Here is a 17,360-nt window from a genome sequence, read left to right as displayed (position 1 = left end):
TTATTTTAGTAAGCTCTATGCCCAACATGGGGCTTGAACTCACAACCTGGAGATCAAGAGTCACATGCTCTACATATTGAGCAAATCAGGTACCCCTCTTTATATTCTTGGTGAGTCCTTTGTGGGATATGTGGTTTGTAAATATTTTCTCCCAGTCTGTTGTGTGGTTTTCATTGTCTTACCTGGATCATTCATGGAGCAAAAGTTTTATTTATTTTTTATTATTTTAAAAAGTATTTTATTTTGGGCGCCTGGGTGGCTCAGTTGGTTAAGCGACTGCCTTCGGCTCAGGTCATGATCCTGGAGTCCCTGGATCGAGTCCCGCATCGGGCTCCCTGCTCGGCAGGGAGTCTGCTTCTCCCTCTGACCCTAACCCCTCTCATGTGCTCTCTCTCAAATAAATAAATAATAAAATCAAAAAAAAAAAGCTTAAAAAATATAAAGTATTTTATTTTATTATTTTTAAAGATTTTATTTATTTATTTTTTTAAGATTTTATTTATGGGGCGCCTGGGTGGCTCAGTTGGTTAAGCGACTGCCTTTGGCTCAGGTCATGATCCCGGAGTCCCTGGATCGAGTCCCGCATTGGGCTCCCTGCTCTGCGGGAAGTCTGCTTCTCCCTCTGCCTCTCTCTCTTTCTCTCTCTCTCATGAATAAATAAATAAAATCTTTTTTTTTTTTAAAGATTTTATTTATTTATTCATGAGAGAGAGAGAATGAGAGAGAGCATATGAGAGGGGGGAGGGTCAGAGGGAGAAGCAGACTCCCTGCCGAGCAGGGAGCCCGATGCGGGACTCGATCCAGGGACTCCGGGATCATGACCTGAGCCAAAGGCAGTCGCTTAACCAACTGAGCCACCCAGGCGCCCTAGATTTTATTTATTTGACAGAGAGAGACACAGCAAGAGCAGGAACACAAGCAGGGGGAGTGGGAGAGGGAGAAGCAGGTTTCCCGCAGAGCAGGGAGCCCGATGTGGGGCTCGATCCCAGGACCCTGGGATCATGACCTAAGCCGAAGGCAGACGCTTAACAACTGAGCCACCCAGGCGCCCCTCATGTAATTTTTTTTTAGAGATTTTATTTATTTGTCAGGGAGAGAGAGAGAGGTCACAAGCAGGGGGGGTGGCAGGCAGAGGGAGAAGCAGGCTCCTCGCTGAGCAAGGAGCCCAATGCGGGACTTGATACCAGGACCCTGGGATCATGACCTGAGTCAAAGGCAGACACTTAACTGAGCGACCCAGGTGTCCCACTAGCTCATGTACTTTTAAGCAAAGTTAAAAAGATTATCAACTTTTTATTTTCTCTGTCATATTGAAGAATAGAAGCAACCCTTTCATATCTTCTTCAAGTCTTCCTTTCTTTTGTCCATAATATTCCCTTATTCCATTTTGTGGTTCAAGATGCATCTCAGGGGGCGCCTGGGTGGCTCAGTTGTTTGGCTTGTGTTCCCTCTCTTGCTGTGTGTCTGTCTGTCAAATAAATAAATAAAATCTTAAAAAAAAAAAAAAGGATGCATCTCATGGCTTTCCCTAAGTCCCTGCTTGAATTAAAGGTATGTGCCTCATTCTTTGTCACACTGTATTGCAGCTTGCTGGTTTCTTGCCTGTTTTCTTCATTCTCTCTTGTCTGTAAGTACTTTAGAGGGCCAAAGGTATGTGTTGCTGTTTTTTTTTTTTTTTAATTTCCCTATTTCCTGGCCTGGCAGGGAGCACCTAACACCAGTTGGGTTCCGAGTAAACATTTGTTGACAGTAAATGGTATAGGTTATTAATGCGGGATTGTTGAACCGAACGGTGAAGAAAGAATTGTTGAGACGTTTTACAGTGCAAAAAGGTGTGTCTTTATTACAGCATGGGGACAGGACCTGTGGGTAGAAAGAGTTGCATTGTGATTTTGAGGAGTGACTAAATATATAGGGTTTTCTATCCTGTGGAGGTAAGGTGACATTAGGGCTCCATGATATTGAGTCTATAGGTTCCTGGAGGTCTATTATTAAGATTGTTTTTCTTGGGATGCCTGGGTGGCTCAGTCAGTTAAGCATCTGTCTTCGGCTCAGGTCATGATCCCAGGGCCCTGGGATCAAGTCCCACATCAGGCTCCTTGCTCAGCGGGAAGCCTGCTTCTCTCTCTGCCTGCAGCTTCCCCTGCTTGTGCTTTCTCTGACAAATAAATAAATAAAATCTTAATGAAAATTGTTTCTTTTCTTTTTTTTTTTTAAGATTTATTTATTTCTGTGGCGGTGGGGAGGGTGGGGAGGGGCGGGGCAGAAAGAGAGGAGGAGAGGGAGAGAGTCCCAAGCCGACTGTGCTGAGCAAGGAGTCCAAGGTGGGGCTTGATCTCATGACCCTGAGATCAGGACCCGAGCCCAAAGCAAGAGTCAGGCACCCAACTAACTGTACCCCTTTCCTTTCTTTTAAAAAAAAATTTATTTAATCTCTACATCCAACATGAGGCTCAAACTCCCGACCCCAAATCGAGAGTCACATGCTCCTCTGACTGAGGCAGTCAGGTGCCCCAAGATTGTGTTTTTCTTGTAAATCTTTAAGACAGCTACAAACATGGGGCACCTGGGTGGCTCAGTTTGTTGGGCATCTGCCTTCAGCTCAGTTTGTGATCCTGGAGTTCTGGGATTGAGTCTGCTCCACGGGGAGCCTGTTTCTCCTTCTGCCCCTCACCTAGCTCGTGTGCTCTGTCTCTCTCTTCAAATAAATGATTTAAATCTTAAAAAAAGAAGACAGCTATAAACTATAGTAGAGTTTCATGTCCTACATAACTGGGATATTTATCAGTTGACCATTTGTTTTTCCCCTGCCTTTCTTAGGCAGTTACTAGTGCCTGAAGAATGTTATATATATACATATCCCACCTTAATGGGGGGTTTTGGGGGCTGTCAGCTTGTGTTTTGCCCTCAGCTTGCCTTTTGTTTTCTCATCAGGAATAACAGCCCAAATCACAGCCTGGCTTTCTCACTTTAGGACTACATAAACAAACACAGAAACAAAATAAGGCAGGAAAGCACACAAATCCTTTATATCCTAATTTGCATGCCGTAACACCTCTTCAAGACACTTCATATACAACTGAAAACCAGTCTCTTTCTGTAGGAAACCTGTATTCTCTTCAGTGATCTCATACAAAGCTAACTGATGCAGGAAAACCAGGTACGGTTTCATTATGAGGCCTCCACACCCATAAGAGGCTGGTTTTAAGTGCCAGGTGGTATGTTGCAATTTAATGTTAAGTGGACTTTGCCTGCTTTCCTGGGATCCATACTTATTTCCAAACAGAAAAGTTACCTTCGTTCAGTGCTGGACGAAGTTTTGTTGAACCACCGGGCACTTGGATGGCCAGAAAGCCCTAATTTTGATGCAGCTTGGGTATTTTTACAGGACTTTTCTTGAGCCTTCAATTTTTCTTACTGCAGCAAACAGGAAGAACTTATGCCCAATGAATAATAGACTATCGCTAATGTACGGAGAATTTAGGTGAAATTAACGTAATTTCTACTTTACTGGAGAGCTTTTCATATTTTCTTCATCTTTGAAAGTTAAATCAGAAATTTTATATTTTGTGTTCAGCTTTTTATATTCTTAATTCTTGTGCGGGTGGGGGCGGCAGTGATAAAGAAGACTCTTAGGGGGCGCCTCGGTGGCTCAGTCTTTCGCCGTTCTGCCTTAGGCTGAGATCATTGCCCCAGGGTCCTGGGATTTAGCCCCGCATCGGGCTCCCTGGTCGGCGGGAAGCCTGCTTCTCCCACTCCCCCTGCTTGTGTTCCCTCTCTCGCTGTCTCTCTCTGTCAAATAAATAAATAAAATCTAAAAAAAAGAAAAAAAGGAGACTCTTAGGAGAAAGAATTCATTCTTTGTGACTCTGCCTTAGATCTAGGCTAAGGTTATAGAAAACGACCCTTTCTTGTATACAGACGCAGGGGTCTAGCGTTTGTTCTTTCTTAAACTCACCATGTGCCAGAAGCCGCACAGATCTATTTTACCATAGTTAGTCTTATTTTTACAGCCACGAAAAGTGCGACTCAAGTTCGGTGTCCTGCCTCTGGTACCTCTGGGATTCCAGCTCAGGTCACCGCGCCCTCTCCTTCCCGGGTCCCCGTCTATCTCCCGCTTTTGCCGGTCGTTCCTTTCTCCATCCAGGCCATCTGGGGCGATCGTGGAGATGCTAGGGTGCTCGAGCCCGGTAGGGCGTGAGAATTCCAGAGCAAACTCCGGCGCGCTAGCCTGTCCCCAAGCCCCTTCTGGTTATTCCCATCCCCCTCCTAGACTGGCCCCCCCGGCCAGACCTGGAAACCATAGAGCTCACACAGCCCAGAGCGTCCCTTCCCCGGCCGCCCAGCGCTGACGCCACGCCGCTGGGCGGGGTCTCCTGGAGGGGCGGAGGGAGAGGAGGGGGAAGCGGGCAGGAAAAGGGCTGGCCGGCCCTGCAGCGCCCCGCAGCGGCCACGGCCGGAAGCGGTCTCGTCGGCCCTGCGGCGCTGAATCCCTGACGCACCGAGCTCGAGAGCGAGAACGAGAGAGAAAGGGGCAGAAATGGCGGCTCCGCTCGGCTCCCGCTGAGGAGGGCGAAGCCGGTGGAGGGTCTGAGCTGTCGGCTTGGAGCATCGCTCCCGCTTCCCGCTTTCTGCCTTCTCACGCCTACTTCTCTTCTTGTGCCCTACTCTCGCCTGTCCTCGTCTACGCTCCGCAGAGTCCGGGTCGGCTCGTCTCTCCCGGCCCGGCTCCACTGGCCCTGACTGCCCGACCGGCGGGCCGGCCTTCCTTGGCTCTCCCGGGCGCGGCGGGCGCGGTGTGGACCTCGTCCTCCTGGCTGGACCATGGTGAACACCCGGAAGAGCTCTCTGCGTCTTCTCGGGTCCAAGTCGCCTGGGCCCGGGCCTGGGCCTGGGGCCGGAGCGGAGCCTGGGGCGACCGGAGGCAGCAGCCATTTCATCTCCTCTCGGACCCGCTCCTCCAAGACCCGCGCTGCCAGCTGCCCCGGCGCCAAGGCCGGGGGAAGCGGTGGCGCCGGCGTCGCTCTGGAAGAGGCCCGGGTAAGAGCGCCGCGGCCCGAGTCCGGAGGCTTGCGAGTGCCGGCCCGGTCGCCGGGGCTTTGTCTGGCCGGGTTAGGGCAGGAAGCCTCCAGTGGAGACCGCTCGGGAGGCTGGAGACCGGGTCCGCCGGTGCGGTGAAGGATGGCACCCGGCTAGGCAGGGCTGCGACAGCTTTGCTGGTCCGGCTCTTTTGTGTAAAGAACAGGACTGGAGTCTGGGGGAGAGGGCTCTGGGGGGTCTTTTCGGGGACATGCTTTCCGTGTCCTTGCCCTGCCTTAGAGGGGAATTCTAGGGGAGCAAGAGCGGAGGGCCGGAGTCCCCGGGTGGAAGGGCTGGAGAAGAGAAAGGAAAGTTTTCTGCGGTGTCAAACCCTTCTTGCAAGTGTGTCAGCTCCTGCCGGTGTCTTAACTCCAGCTTACTCTCAAACTGTTTGGGGGTGGTTCAAGTTGGTGAGGAAGTGAACGGAGAGCTCCAGTTGGCAGCCAGGCAGGGATGCTGAAAAAAGTTTGTAGCTGCTCTGACACCAACTTTAAAAACAAAATCAACGCTATCGCTTCTCCAGGCAGGAGAGATCAAGCATGATTTTGTAGCTGGGGAATCAACCAGCTAGCTAACCAAGGTTCTAGTAGGGACCTAGTAGAGCTTTCTAGTAGAGCTTTCAAGTCACAAAAGGGGCATGTCGAATGTTTTGGATTGTACACACTATCTTCAAATTGTATGGTTTCTTGGATGTCTGCATTTTTGTTATGGGAATAGTTTATAAAAGGGGAATTAACACCATCGTCACACTATTGCAAACGTGACATTTGAAGAAGGCTGGTGATAGAGTTTTTTTAGAAAGTTGTTGAAAGAACTTGAAATTTATTATAAAACTCTAAGCTAGCACTTGTTTTGTCACTTTAAGGGAATTGATAAAAGTTTGTGTTACGAGATTGGTTATGAATTCAGAAAAGAGTATTGCTTCTGTCTAGCAAGAGGCTAATTTACTAAGAGTAATTTGGCTGGAAATTGTTATTCATTTAAAATGCTCCTTTGATTTCACACCATTTATTGTGAGAGGGAAGCAATATTTTATTTTCTATGGGGTCTACAAGATCACGGTTTGTGTGTGCTTTTTCTCTGTATCTCCTATTGTTTAGACACTAATCAGAATGAACTGATGCAAATACATCATATATTTTACTGTACTATTCTGAAATATATTGTATCTTTGAAAATATATTTGGCTTTTATTTTGCTAAAAGTCTGGAAAATATTTTAAAAAATTGTCTTGTTAGACTATTTTGGGGCTAACAGATTTTAGGATGAAATAAGAAAGCTAAATCTGAAAGTTGTGCAAACTATTTAGAATAATTACTCTGAAAACTTGGCTTTTTGTAGAAATTATTCCCAATGTGTACAGGCTTATTGACTTTCTGAAGCTAACATATATTTTAAAATAGAAATAAAGTTAAGAAAGGTCTGTCTTCTACACCTAAGTACAAATAAAATGTTTAGAGTGTAAGCATTTAATTGTAGTATAATGGTATGAATGGCTAGTCTATTAGAGCAGTGTCTAATTCATCTGAAGCAATTAGCTCATCTGTCACTGATCAGTTTGTGGTCCCATTTTTGAATTCATGGATATCATGCTGTCCTTACCCCCTAAGGAATAAGGTGAAGTAATTTGTCAAGAAGCTGTTATGGAGATGTTAAAAGGCAAGGAATCAATAATCTAATGTAGAAATGAATGTTTGGTAGCTTTTAAATTGCTGGAGGAATGAAAGATATTAGAGCTTTTTCTAGAAGGATGCTAATGAAACTTTGTTTCAAGGATCCCTTTAAAATGTTTTAAAAGGCCATAAATAACAGGCTAATGAAGATTTACTTTAAAATATTTGTTTCTCAGTTTTAAGACTTATCTTCCGTCTGTAGTAGATGATAGAATGATCTAATGGCTTTCTCTGAGAAATTTAAGAAATTTACTAATTCTATGACTGGTCCTTTAAAAGAGGATAAGTTATAATCCTGAATTTGTTTATGGACTATATATATTTATGAAGCAATTTCTGTATATTTCTTTGTATATATTTCTAAAGTGGGTTGATTTGAGTCTGGTAAGGTCTTCCTCTCAAGTTCGTTTTATCAATTACAAGAATTTAGTATTCTTTCCCATGTATTTAAATAGGCATCCTCTGTGTCTTTGGAGTTTTAGGCATTTGCTACTGTCTGTAATGACTTATTTGTTGGAAAATGGGGTTGTTCGTGCTGTTGCTTTAGGAGACTCTTATTTTTGTAGGAAGAAATGTATTCCTCTTTATAAGATACATCATTGAGGAGGTTCTCCTTTTTTTTCTTTTGTTATGTTCTTCACTTTACACTTGATGCTGATTTCTCTCCCTACTCCCCTCAACCTCCCGGGATGCTTTTTAGATTTCATGCGCTGTGTTTAGAGTTATTTCATTTGCTTTAAAAAGCCATGGGACCATGAGCTGTGCCTGTAATTTTGCCTTTTCCCCAAGTATGTGTAGAATTGGAAAATAAACATATGATACATTCTGTAGGTTATTGCAATGATTTTCTTGTACCCACACTTTTTATTTTATTATTTTTTAAAGATTTTATTTATTTATTTGAGAGAGAGAGACCACAAGCACGGGGACGGGCAGAGGGAGAGGGAGAAGCAGGCTTCCCGGTGAGCAGGGACCCCGATGCGGGGCTTGATCCCAGGATCCTGGGATTATGACCTGAGCCGAAGGCAGATGCTTAACTGACTGAGCCACCCAGGCGCCCCGTGCCCACACTTTTTAAATGTCAACCTGACTTAGGTAGTTAGTTGTAATTACTCTGATAACTGGCTTTTTTTGTTTGTTTAGTAGGTATAAAGTTTGACCTCTTTTAGGTCAGTTAATATGATGATCAGTAACTAGCATTTATTTGCTCCACCAAAGAGTCACTCTCAGCAAACTAATATATTCACAGAATTGGAAAGCAGTTTTTGAAAAATATTTCAGCTCTTTTTTTACTTCTGTTAGGCCTGTTTGATTTTGGCTTCATCACTAGCTTTTTGTGCTTTTGGGGAAGGTTACATAGTACATTTTGAGTCCACATCTAAGTCGAGAGGGTCAAAATATTTTGAATAACTTTAGAGGTAAACTTGCTTTATCTTAATTTCATTAAAAAAATCTCTGGGTCCTTTAATATGCTCTGTTTATTTTTAGAGATTTTATTTATTTGAGAGAGAGCGAGTGAGAGAGAGAGAGAGAGAGAAAGAGAGAAGTAGCAGGGGGAGGGAGAGGGAGAAGCAGACTCCCCGCTGAGCAAGGAGCCAGATGTGGGACTCAATCCCAGGACCCTGGGATCATGACCTGAGCCGAAGGCAGACCCTTAACCAACTGAGCCACCCAGGTGCCCCTTAATATGCTCTTTTATCACCTTGTACTTACTCTTTTCCAACACCCATGCATTTACCAACATAATACAAGCAGAGTGGCAGAAGTTGATGGTTAAACATGGAAAAGAAGTCTGAGAGCAAAATGTAATAATGTATATAACTCTCAGATGAGTAGGGAAAAACAGAAGTCCTTCAGAGTAGAGCAAGTTTTTCCTTATATGTATCAAGGTCTTGAGTAATGTGTTAAATAATGTTCCCTGTCACAGTTTTGAACCAAAGCAGCTATGGAGTTTATAGGATTATCTGTGGTAGCCAACTGAAAATGCAACTTTAGAAAATTTAATTACTGGCCATTTCTGTAGTCTAGATATTCAGGCTTGCAGTTTTTAAGGCCATAGATGAAACTTACAACACCTGTAGAAGTGAATGCATGTTAATTAATTCCTTAAATCATTTTTCTGGCAAGTAGTCTTTGTAACCATTCATTCTTTGTTAGGTCCTAAATACCTAAGTATAGATAAACCTATAGCCTCTGGAAACCAGCTGGACAGGTGATAGGATTACTACTTGTTAGGAGAACTAAGGACCAAACCAGTGGCTTCACCTGAAGGGGGAGTGATCCTGTTCCTTCAAGGATCCACTTCAGAGAAGTGCTGTACTACTTTGAATTGTATATTTGGCATTTCTTTTCAGACATACACAATGAAATTTCATTTGTGTGCACTACTGAGTTGATTTGATATTTGGGTTTTGGTCTTTTATTGGGAATATTTTATATTATGCCTCTCTGGTATGGGAGGATTTTGTGAAAAATGACTTATTGAGTAAAAGGCATTTGAGATTTTTGGATAAAAACTTATATGAAAGTACAAAGTTAGGGGGGAAAACCATACATAAAATGTTGTAAGTATTGGGGCGCTTGGGTGGCTCAGTCGTTAAGCATCTGCCTTTGGCTCGGGTCATGATCCCAGGGTCCTGGTATCGAGCCCCGAGCCCCATACCCCATGTCGGGCTCTCTGCTCAGCGGGAAGCCTGCTTCTCTCTCCCCCCCCCCCCCCCCCCCGCTGTGTTCCCTCTCTCGCTGTCTCTCTCTGTCAAAATAAATAAATAAAATCTTTTTTAAAAAATGTATTTAAATATAAGCTAGACAGTTTTAGAGAGGTACGTTGTATGTGTATCAAATGATAGAAAAGACATCTAAAGGGGTACCTGGGTGGGTGGCCCAGTTAGTTAAGCGTCTGTCTGCCTTCGGCTCAGGTCATGATCCCGGGGTCCTGGGATTGAACCCCGCATTGGGCTCCCTGAGCAGGGAGCTTGCTTCTCCCTCTCCCTGCTCATTCTCTCTCTTCTCAAATAAATAAAATATTTTTTTTAAAAGATTTTATTTATTTGTCAGAGAGAGCGCACTAGTGGGAGAGTGGCAGGCAGAGGGAGAAGCAGGAAAAGACATCTAAATTCTAAATTACAGTTACTAGGCTGTAATTTGTATTTATTAGATACTTTGAGTATGTGCTTTAAGATTCTAAACTTCAGATGCTTTTGAACTGTAAGTATTTTGTATGACTTTTTTCTCCATTTTTAGATTGTTATTCTAGTTTTATCTGGGGGTAGAATATATACCTTTGGTTAAGTTTTTTTCCCTTGGGGGTACCTGGCTGGCGTAGTTGGGAGAGCATGAGACTCTTGATTTCGGGGTCATGAGTTCAAGCCCCATGTTGGGGTAGAGCTTACTTAAAAAGAAATTCTATCCTAGAATTTTCTATTAGAATAGCCTGTAAGCTTCACAAGGGTAGGCACTGTATCTTATTTTCCCTCAGTTGCTGTATGCCTAGGGCCTAGTGTAGCATCTGACACATAGAAGATGCTTAATAAATTTCTGTTAATGAATAGCGTGTTAAGGAGCTAATTATTTTGTGAAAATAGGGATAATTGGTGTTTGAGAATAGAAGATTAAAAAAAACACAGCCCCTACTTTTAGGGGTGTAAGTATACACATAGTATACATATAAGAAATTACAAATAAGACAAGTCAATTCAAGTAGGGACTAAATGAATGACATAGTTAATCAATGGGATGAGTTCTAATCCTTTATTCAGTGTTTTGAGTGGAAATATTTGATGTTCTTTAAAGACAGATTGTCATATTTACAGCTATATCCTGAGTGCCTACAATATTGCCTGCCAAACATAGTGCTCAGTAAATAATTTTTGAATGAATGAATGGAAAGTATGCTTCATTTTATTTATTTATTTTTTAAACTATGCCTACTATTTTTTTTTTTTTTAAGATTTTATTTGTCAGAGAGAGAGTGCAGAAGCAGGGGGAGTGGCAGGCAAAGGGAGAAGCAGGCTCCCTGCTGAGCAAGGAACCGATGCGGGACTCAATCCCAGGACCCTGGGATCATGAGCCGAAGGCAGACGCTTAACAGACTGAGCCACCCAGGTGTCCCAAGTATGCCTCATTTTAAATTATTTTCATGTTGGCAATCTTTACTTTAGCTGTATTTATTTGTTGCATTTTGCTCTTCTGCCCATTGGTGGTAGCATAATAAGGAGAGGTTTATTTAGCATTTCATGCCAGGTGTTTAATGCTGTCTCATTTAATCCCAGAAACCCTGTAAGGCAGGTGATGGTACCTCCATTTTACAGTTGAGGAAATGAATTGTCAAAGAGGTTAAATGGCCTGTAGAAGACCAAATAGGTAATAAGTAGTAGGTAATACGTAATATCAAGTAGGTAATAAGTGGATTTAATATTTAAATCTAGTTCTGTTTTCTCCACTTGTGTATCTTACAGTCTCATCTGTATTTATCACTACTCTTTGATGCTGTTCAATCAGTAGTTTCTACAAATATCTGGAAAAGCAAAGAAGGCAGCTGTTGTACAGTCAAGAAATTCTCTACATACTGTGTATAGACAGATTTTTACTAGACTATCTGGAGTTGTGTCTTAGATTGTATTAGGACTAAAAGAGGGAATAGTGGCCTAAAGGGATATGAAATACTGGATAGCAATTTTTCAGTAATTGTTTGCTGCCTTATTTCATGGTGTGGGTGTAGGAAAAGGAACAGACATGTTGTGGAGAGATCATTTTGCAGTATTGTAAAGATGACTTGGGGGGAAAAAAAATCCCTATAAAGAGAGTAAGTCTGGGGCATTGTGGTCTACAGTAGAGGTATATTGTGCTGCCATCTTTCCCCTCTGCTTGGCGATATTTATCAATGTGTATGTTTTCTTTTATGCTCTGAGAATCTGTTTATTGGAGGGGTAGATAAGTGTTTTCCATTTGAAAAAATGTGTCATGTTTTAAACCTCTTGAAAAGAGGTTATATAGCATACTTATAAATGAAGATACATACTAGTGAATTTAAGATGTTTAGCATTATTCGTTTGTGTCTGTATTCTAGGACCCAAATCAGAATCTCTGGACCAGTGGTGCTTCACATCCCCATAAAATGATATGTTTTCTGGGGACGCCTGGGTGGCTCAGTTGGTTAAGTGGCTGCCTTCAGCTCAGGTCATGATCCCAGAGTCCTGGGATCGAGTTCCGCATCGGGCTCCTTGCTCAGCAGGGAGTCTGCTTCTCCCTCTGCCTGCCGCTCCCCTTGCTTGTATGTGCGTGCTCTCTCTCTCAGACAAATAAATAAAATAAATGATATGTTCTCTGATCTTGCTAGACAGGACCTTGGAGAAAATTCAACCTAACTTTGGTGGTGAGGCTTGCTTATTCCTTTGTTCTTTCATTCAATCAATAAATACTTATGAAGTACTACTGCATTAAAATGTAAGTGCATTGTGGGCAAGCATTTTTGTCTCTTTGATTCACTGTTACAGGACTGCCATGTTGCAAAAAGTCAAGGAGGCACCATTCACACTGCAGTCTGTGTGAATGGCACCCACTGGAATTGTGCATTGCAGTCTTTTTATGTTATATGCTGCAGCTAACATCCTCATGCAATGTCCCTTGAGGACTTGGTATAGGAATTTCTTTGAGATACCCAGGAGTGGAACAGAGTATACATGTACTTAAATATTACTTCACATTTGCTGCTCTGGTCTCTGCTTCTAGGAGTAGTTTATAGGGGTTCCTATATCCCCAGACACCTGCCAGTATTTGGGAATACCTAGCTTTTTTTTTTTTTTTTCTTTTTTTCTTTTTTAGGATTCTTATGGAATTTTTATTTATTATTTTTTATTATGTTCAATTAGCCAATATATAGTACATCATTAGTTAGTACCTGGCTTTTTTTTTTTTTTTAAAGATTTTATTTATTTATTTGAGACAGAGAGAATGAGAGACAGCATGAGAGGGAGGAGGATCAAAGGGAGAAGCAGACTCCCTGCCGAGCAGGGAGCCCGATGTGGGACTCGATCCCGGGACTCCAGGATCATGACCTGAGCCGAAGGCAGTTGCTTAACCAACTGAGCTACCCAGGCGCCCAGTACCTGGCTTTTTAATTGCTTTTCTTTGGTTACTACTTTTATGAACAACTCTTTATGTCCGTAGTAATTTTTTTGATTTATCTGTAGATGCTGTTAATATTTTTTGCCCATTTTTCTGTTTTCTACTGAAGTTGTTAATTTTTCTTGTTTTCAGTGGCTTTTAATCTTCTTGTCCCATAGTAAGGGATAATGTTTACATTATGACCCTTTTCACACATAATAATTTTTCCTATTTAGATCTTTGGTTTATTTTATTCTAGACAACCTGTCCTTTGTACTGCCACTTGATAATGTGCCAAGTTTCTGTATATGTTCTGCTCTGATCTCTCTATTCTTTTTTGTTGGCCTGTTTATTCTTGTGGCAGTACCATACGGTTTTCATGACTGTGGTTTATAAATATATTAATATCCTAAAAAAACGAGTTCCTCCTTTTTGTTTTTTTTTCAAAGTTGACTTAGATTTTCAAGGATCTTCATTCTTTACATATGCATTTCCAGTTAAGATTATGGAATTCCTCAAAAGATCCAGCTAGAATTTTGATTGGGCAAGTATTTGATATATATGCTGCTGCAGCGAGAATGGCAGAGTATTTGGATTCCTAGATTAATTTTCAGAGAATTGACACCTTCATAATAAATCCAAGAGCAAGGAACAGCACTCACATAACCTAGTTTGTATATTTCTCTTGTGGAATTTGATGCTTTCCTTGTGACCTAATATACTGTCAGTTTTGGTGAGTGTTTTGTATGCTTGAGAAAAATGTATATTTTTTTATTTTGTGTAGAAAAATATATATGATGGAAAACATTAGGAGATGGAAATACTATAGTGTGGATTTATTGATTACTTGATACTTAAATCTCTTGTCTCTCTCTTTTTTTAAAGATTTTATTTACTTAATTTTGCAAGAGAGAGAGAAAGTGCACACATGCCGGCAAGCACCAGTGGGGGTCTGAGGGACAGAGGGAGAAGCAGACTCCCTGCTGAGCTGGGAGTCTGATGTAGGACTCGATCCCAGAACCCTGGGATCATGACCTGAGCTGAAGGCAGATACTTAACCCCTGAGCCACCCAGGTGGCCTCTCTTGTCTCATGTTAGGATTTTACCTAATTTTTTTGTTGTTCAAATCTTCCTGTTGTATATATATGTCTGTGTATTTTATTTTATTTTAGTTTAATTTAATTTTTTTTTTTTTAAAGATTTTATTTATTTGAGAGAGAGAGAATGAGAGAGAGCACATGAGAGGGGGGAGGGTCAGAGGGAGAAGCAGACTCCCTGCCGAGCAGGGAGCCCGATGCGGGACTCGATCCAGGGACTCCAGGATCATGACCTGAGCCGAAGGCAGTCGCTTAACCAACTGAGCCACTCAGGCGCCCCTAATTTAATTTTTTTAAAGTAAGTTCTATACCCAACCTGGGGCTTGAACTAATCACTCCAGAATCAAGAGTTGCATGCTCTACTGAGTGAGCCAGCCAGGAGCCCCCCCCAACCCCATATATTTATTTATTTTTAAAGCTTTATTTTTTTAAAGATTTTATTTGTCAGAGAGGGAGAGAGAGAGAGCGTGTGCGTGAGCAGCAGAGGGAGAAGCAGGCTCCCGCTAAGCAAGGAGCCCAGTGCGGGACTCCATCCCAGGTCGCTGGGACCATGACCTGAGTTGCAGGCAGATGCTTAACTGCCTGAGCCACCCAGGCATCCCTCTATGTATTTTTATTTTATTTTTTAATTTTCTTTTTAAGATTTATTTATTTGAGAGAGAAAGTGAGTGAGAGAGAACACGGAGGGAGTGGCAGAGGGAGAGGAAGAAGCCGGCTCCCCGCTGATCAGGGAGCCCGGATGCCGGGCTCGATCCCAGGATCCTGAGATCACGACCAGAGCCGAAGGCAGATGCCCAGCCGACTCAGCCACCCAGGAGCCCCTCTCTCTCTCTCTTTTTATTTTTTTAAAAAGATTTTATTTATTTATTTGACACAGAGAAAGTGAGAGAGAGAGACAGAGAGCAAGCACAAGCAGGGGGAATGGCAGGCAGGGGAGAAGCAGGCTCCCTGCTGAGCAAGGAGCCCGAAGCGGGACTCGATACCAGGACTCCAGGATCATGACCTGAGCTGAAGGCAGCCGCTTAACTGACTGAGCCACCCAGGCGCCCCTCTATATATATTTTTAAAGAAACTTTTTATTTTAGAATTGTTTCTAATTTCTTTCCTGCTTTATTCTTAATTCAATGATTGTCAAGAAGTATATTGTTTACTTTTTCAAACAGTGGACATTTATTTTCTAATTATCTTTTTGTTAATCATTTCTAGTTTCATACCACTATGTTCAGGGGACATACTCCATATGATTTCAGTCTTTTGAAATTTGTTCTGATTTATTTTTGTCACCTTATTTATGGTTAGTTTTGGTAAATGTGTACACTTGAATGTGGATTTTGCAATTGGGGATGCAGTGTTACAGTATCTAGTAGGTCATATTTATGAACCTTCTGATTTTTTATTATTTTATTTTACTGTATCTTATTTTATTCATTTATTTATTTATTTAAGAGTGGGAGAGAGAGAGAGAATGGGCGGGGGAGGGAGAGAGCATCTTAAGCCAGCTCCACTCCCAGCACAGAGCTTGCCTGGGGGCTTGATCTCGGTGTCATAAAACTTTAAAGCAGGCTCCACACCTAGCACCCAGTGAGCCCAGCGTGGGTCTCCAGGGGGGCTGGGGGGTTGGGGGGTAGGCTGGAGGGGTGGGGGTGGGTTGGAGGTGTGGGTGTGGGGGCTTGTTGCTGGGCTTGATCTTATGACCCTGAGATCATGACCTGAGCTGAAATCAAGAGATGGACCCTTAACCTACTGAACCACCCAGGCGCCCCTATTCTTTCTAACTACATACTGTTTAACATACTTTTATAATGTTCTACTTTCCTATCTGTGCTGTGTTGTCTAGAATTTTAGTTCTGACTTTTTTATGGATATAAGTACTTTGTCTTTTTCTTTAATTTTTAGTTTTTTCCAGTAGGAATAAATTTTTCTAAGGTATCAATTTGATTATCTTTTTATATTTCATATTATCATCTTTTATTTCTCTTTTTTGTGAATACTTCCTCCAAGAATATTTTCAGTTTGGGACTTTTTCTGACAAACTTTCTGTGGCATTATGTGGCTGAAGATATTTTCATTATGCTCTTTCATTTAAGTAAAGTTGGCTGAATACAAAATTCTAGGTTTAATACTTAAAGAATATTACTTTATTGTCATCTTGTGTCTAGTGTTACTCTTGAAGTTTGATGTTGGTCTCATTCTTTTGTAGGTGTTCTTTCTCTTTTGAAGCTTATAGATTTTTTTGTCTTTGTGCATACATTTTGCTAATTTTAGGCATCGGTTTTTCCTTTACCCTTTTTTTGGCAATCTTAGCTCTTTTAGTCTGTGGTTTTTCATCTTTTTAAGATTGTGGTCAGTTTATCATTTCTATTTTATTTTATTTTATTTTATTATTTTTAAGTAATCTCTACACCTAAAGCTTGAACTCATGACCGTGAGGTCATGAGTTCATGCTCTTCTGACTGAGCCAGCCAGTTGCCTCAGTTTATTATTTCTTAGTGATAATTTAAAATTATCATTTCTTCAAATATTACTTCTGGGACTCATATTATTTAGATGTTGGCACCTAGAAAAATTTTGTCCCTAAATTGATAATTAAGCAAACTGTTTTTAAGCACTTTGGATGGCCTACTGGAGAAATTTACTGACAGTTACTTGAGTAAACAAACTTTCAGTTACTTGAGCTACTTGGTCCTTCTTGTGGCTGACTCCTGTTGACTATTTTGGTGTCCATGTGTTAAGTGGCCCAATTCTTGGGATAAAGCATTGCAGTTGCTTGATAAATGTTCATTTCCTTTACAGCTTGTTAAGACCCTTTAACTAGAGTATACTCCAGTGTTCACACTCAGGATGTGTGTTATGGTTGTGTACATGATTGTGCAAGTTAAAGGAAGCTACTTTTAAAAAACCAAACCCCATTGCAGAGCTATACTTCTTTTTTAATCAATGACACATTATAAAAATTTAAAAAGTTTGTGTAGAAACAGGAGGAGCTTCATTAACAGATGTGCACAAATGAGATGGCAGCATAAATTCATGAGCTGGTGGGTGGATTCTTTGTTAAAAATTTAAAAATACTTTAAAATTTAGAATTTTAATTTAATTTTCATATTTTAGTTTTTACTATTCTAATTCGGTTTCCAAATTTATTAGATGGAAGAATTGAGGGGAAGTGATAGTTGCACACGAGCATACAATTATTTTATTTTACTTTATTTTTATTTTTTTAAGATTTTATCTAGGGGCGCCTGGGTGGCTCAGTCGTTAGGCGTCTGCCTTCGGCTCAGGTCATGATCCCAGAGTCCTGGGATCGAGCCCCGCATCGGGCTCCCTGCTCGGCGGGAAGCCTGCTTCTCCCTCTCCCACTCCCCCTGCTTGTGTTCCCTCTCTTGCTGTGTCTCTCTCTGTCAAATAA

General features: G+C 41.8%; 1 protein-coding gene across 2 annotated transcripts in view; it reads left to right on the top strand.

The window, feature by feature from the left end:
• Positions 1-4,529: 4,529 nt before the first annotated feature.
• ATAD2B (ATPase family AAA domain containing 2B) overlaps positions 4,530-17,360 on the top strand; it is a 157,057-nt gene continuing 144,226 nt past the window's right edge. For both annotated transcript variants that reach the window (XM_021697499.2, XM_044918700.1), the window contains exon 1: positions 4,530-5,040. In XM_021697499.2, coding sequence (XP_021553174.1) covers positions 4,825-5,040 — 216 coding nt within the window. In that variant the 5' untranslated portion in view covers positions 4,530-4,824. The remainder of the gene's footprint in view (positions 5,041-17,360) is intronic.

This window comes from Neomonachus schauinslandi, chromosome 10 (assembly GCF_002201575.2).
Source record: "Neomonachus schauinslandi chromosome 10, ASM220157v2, whole genome shotgun sequence".
NCBI classification, from domain to species: domain Eukaryota; kingdom Metazoa; phylum Chordata; class Mammalia; order Carnivora; family Phocidae; genus Neomonachus; species Neomonachus schauinslandi.
Note: the sequence above shows the minus strand (reverse complement) of the source record. Positions and strands in the feature narration are given on the sequence as shown.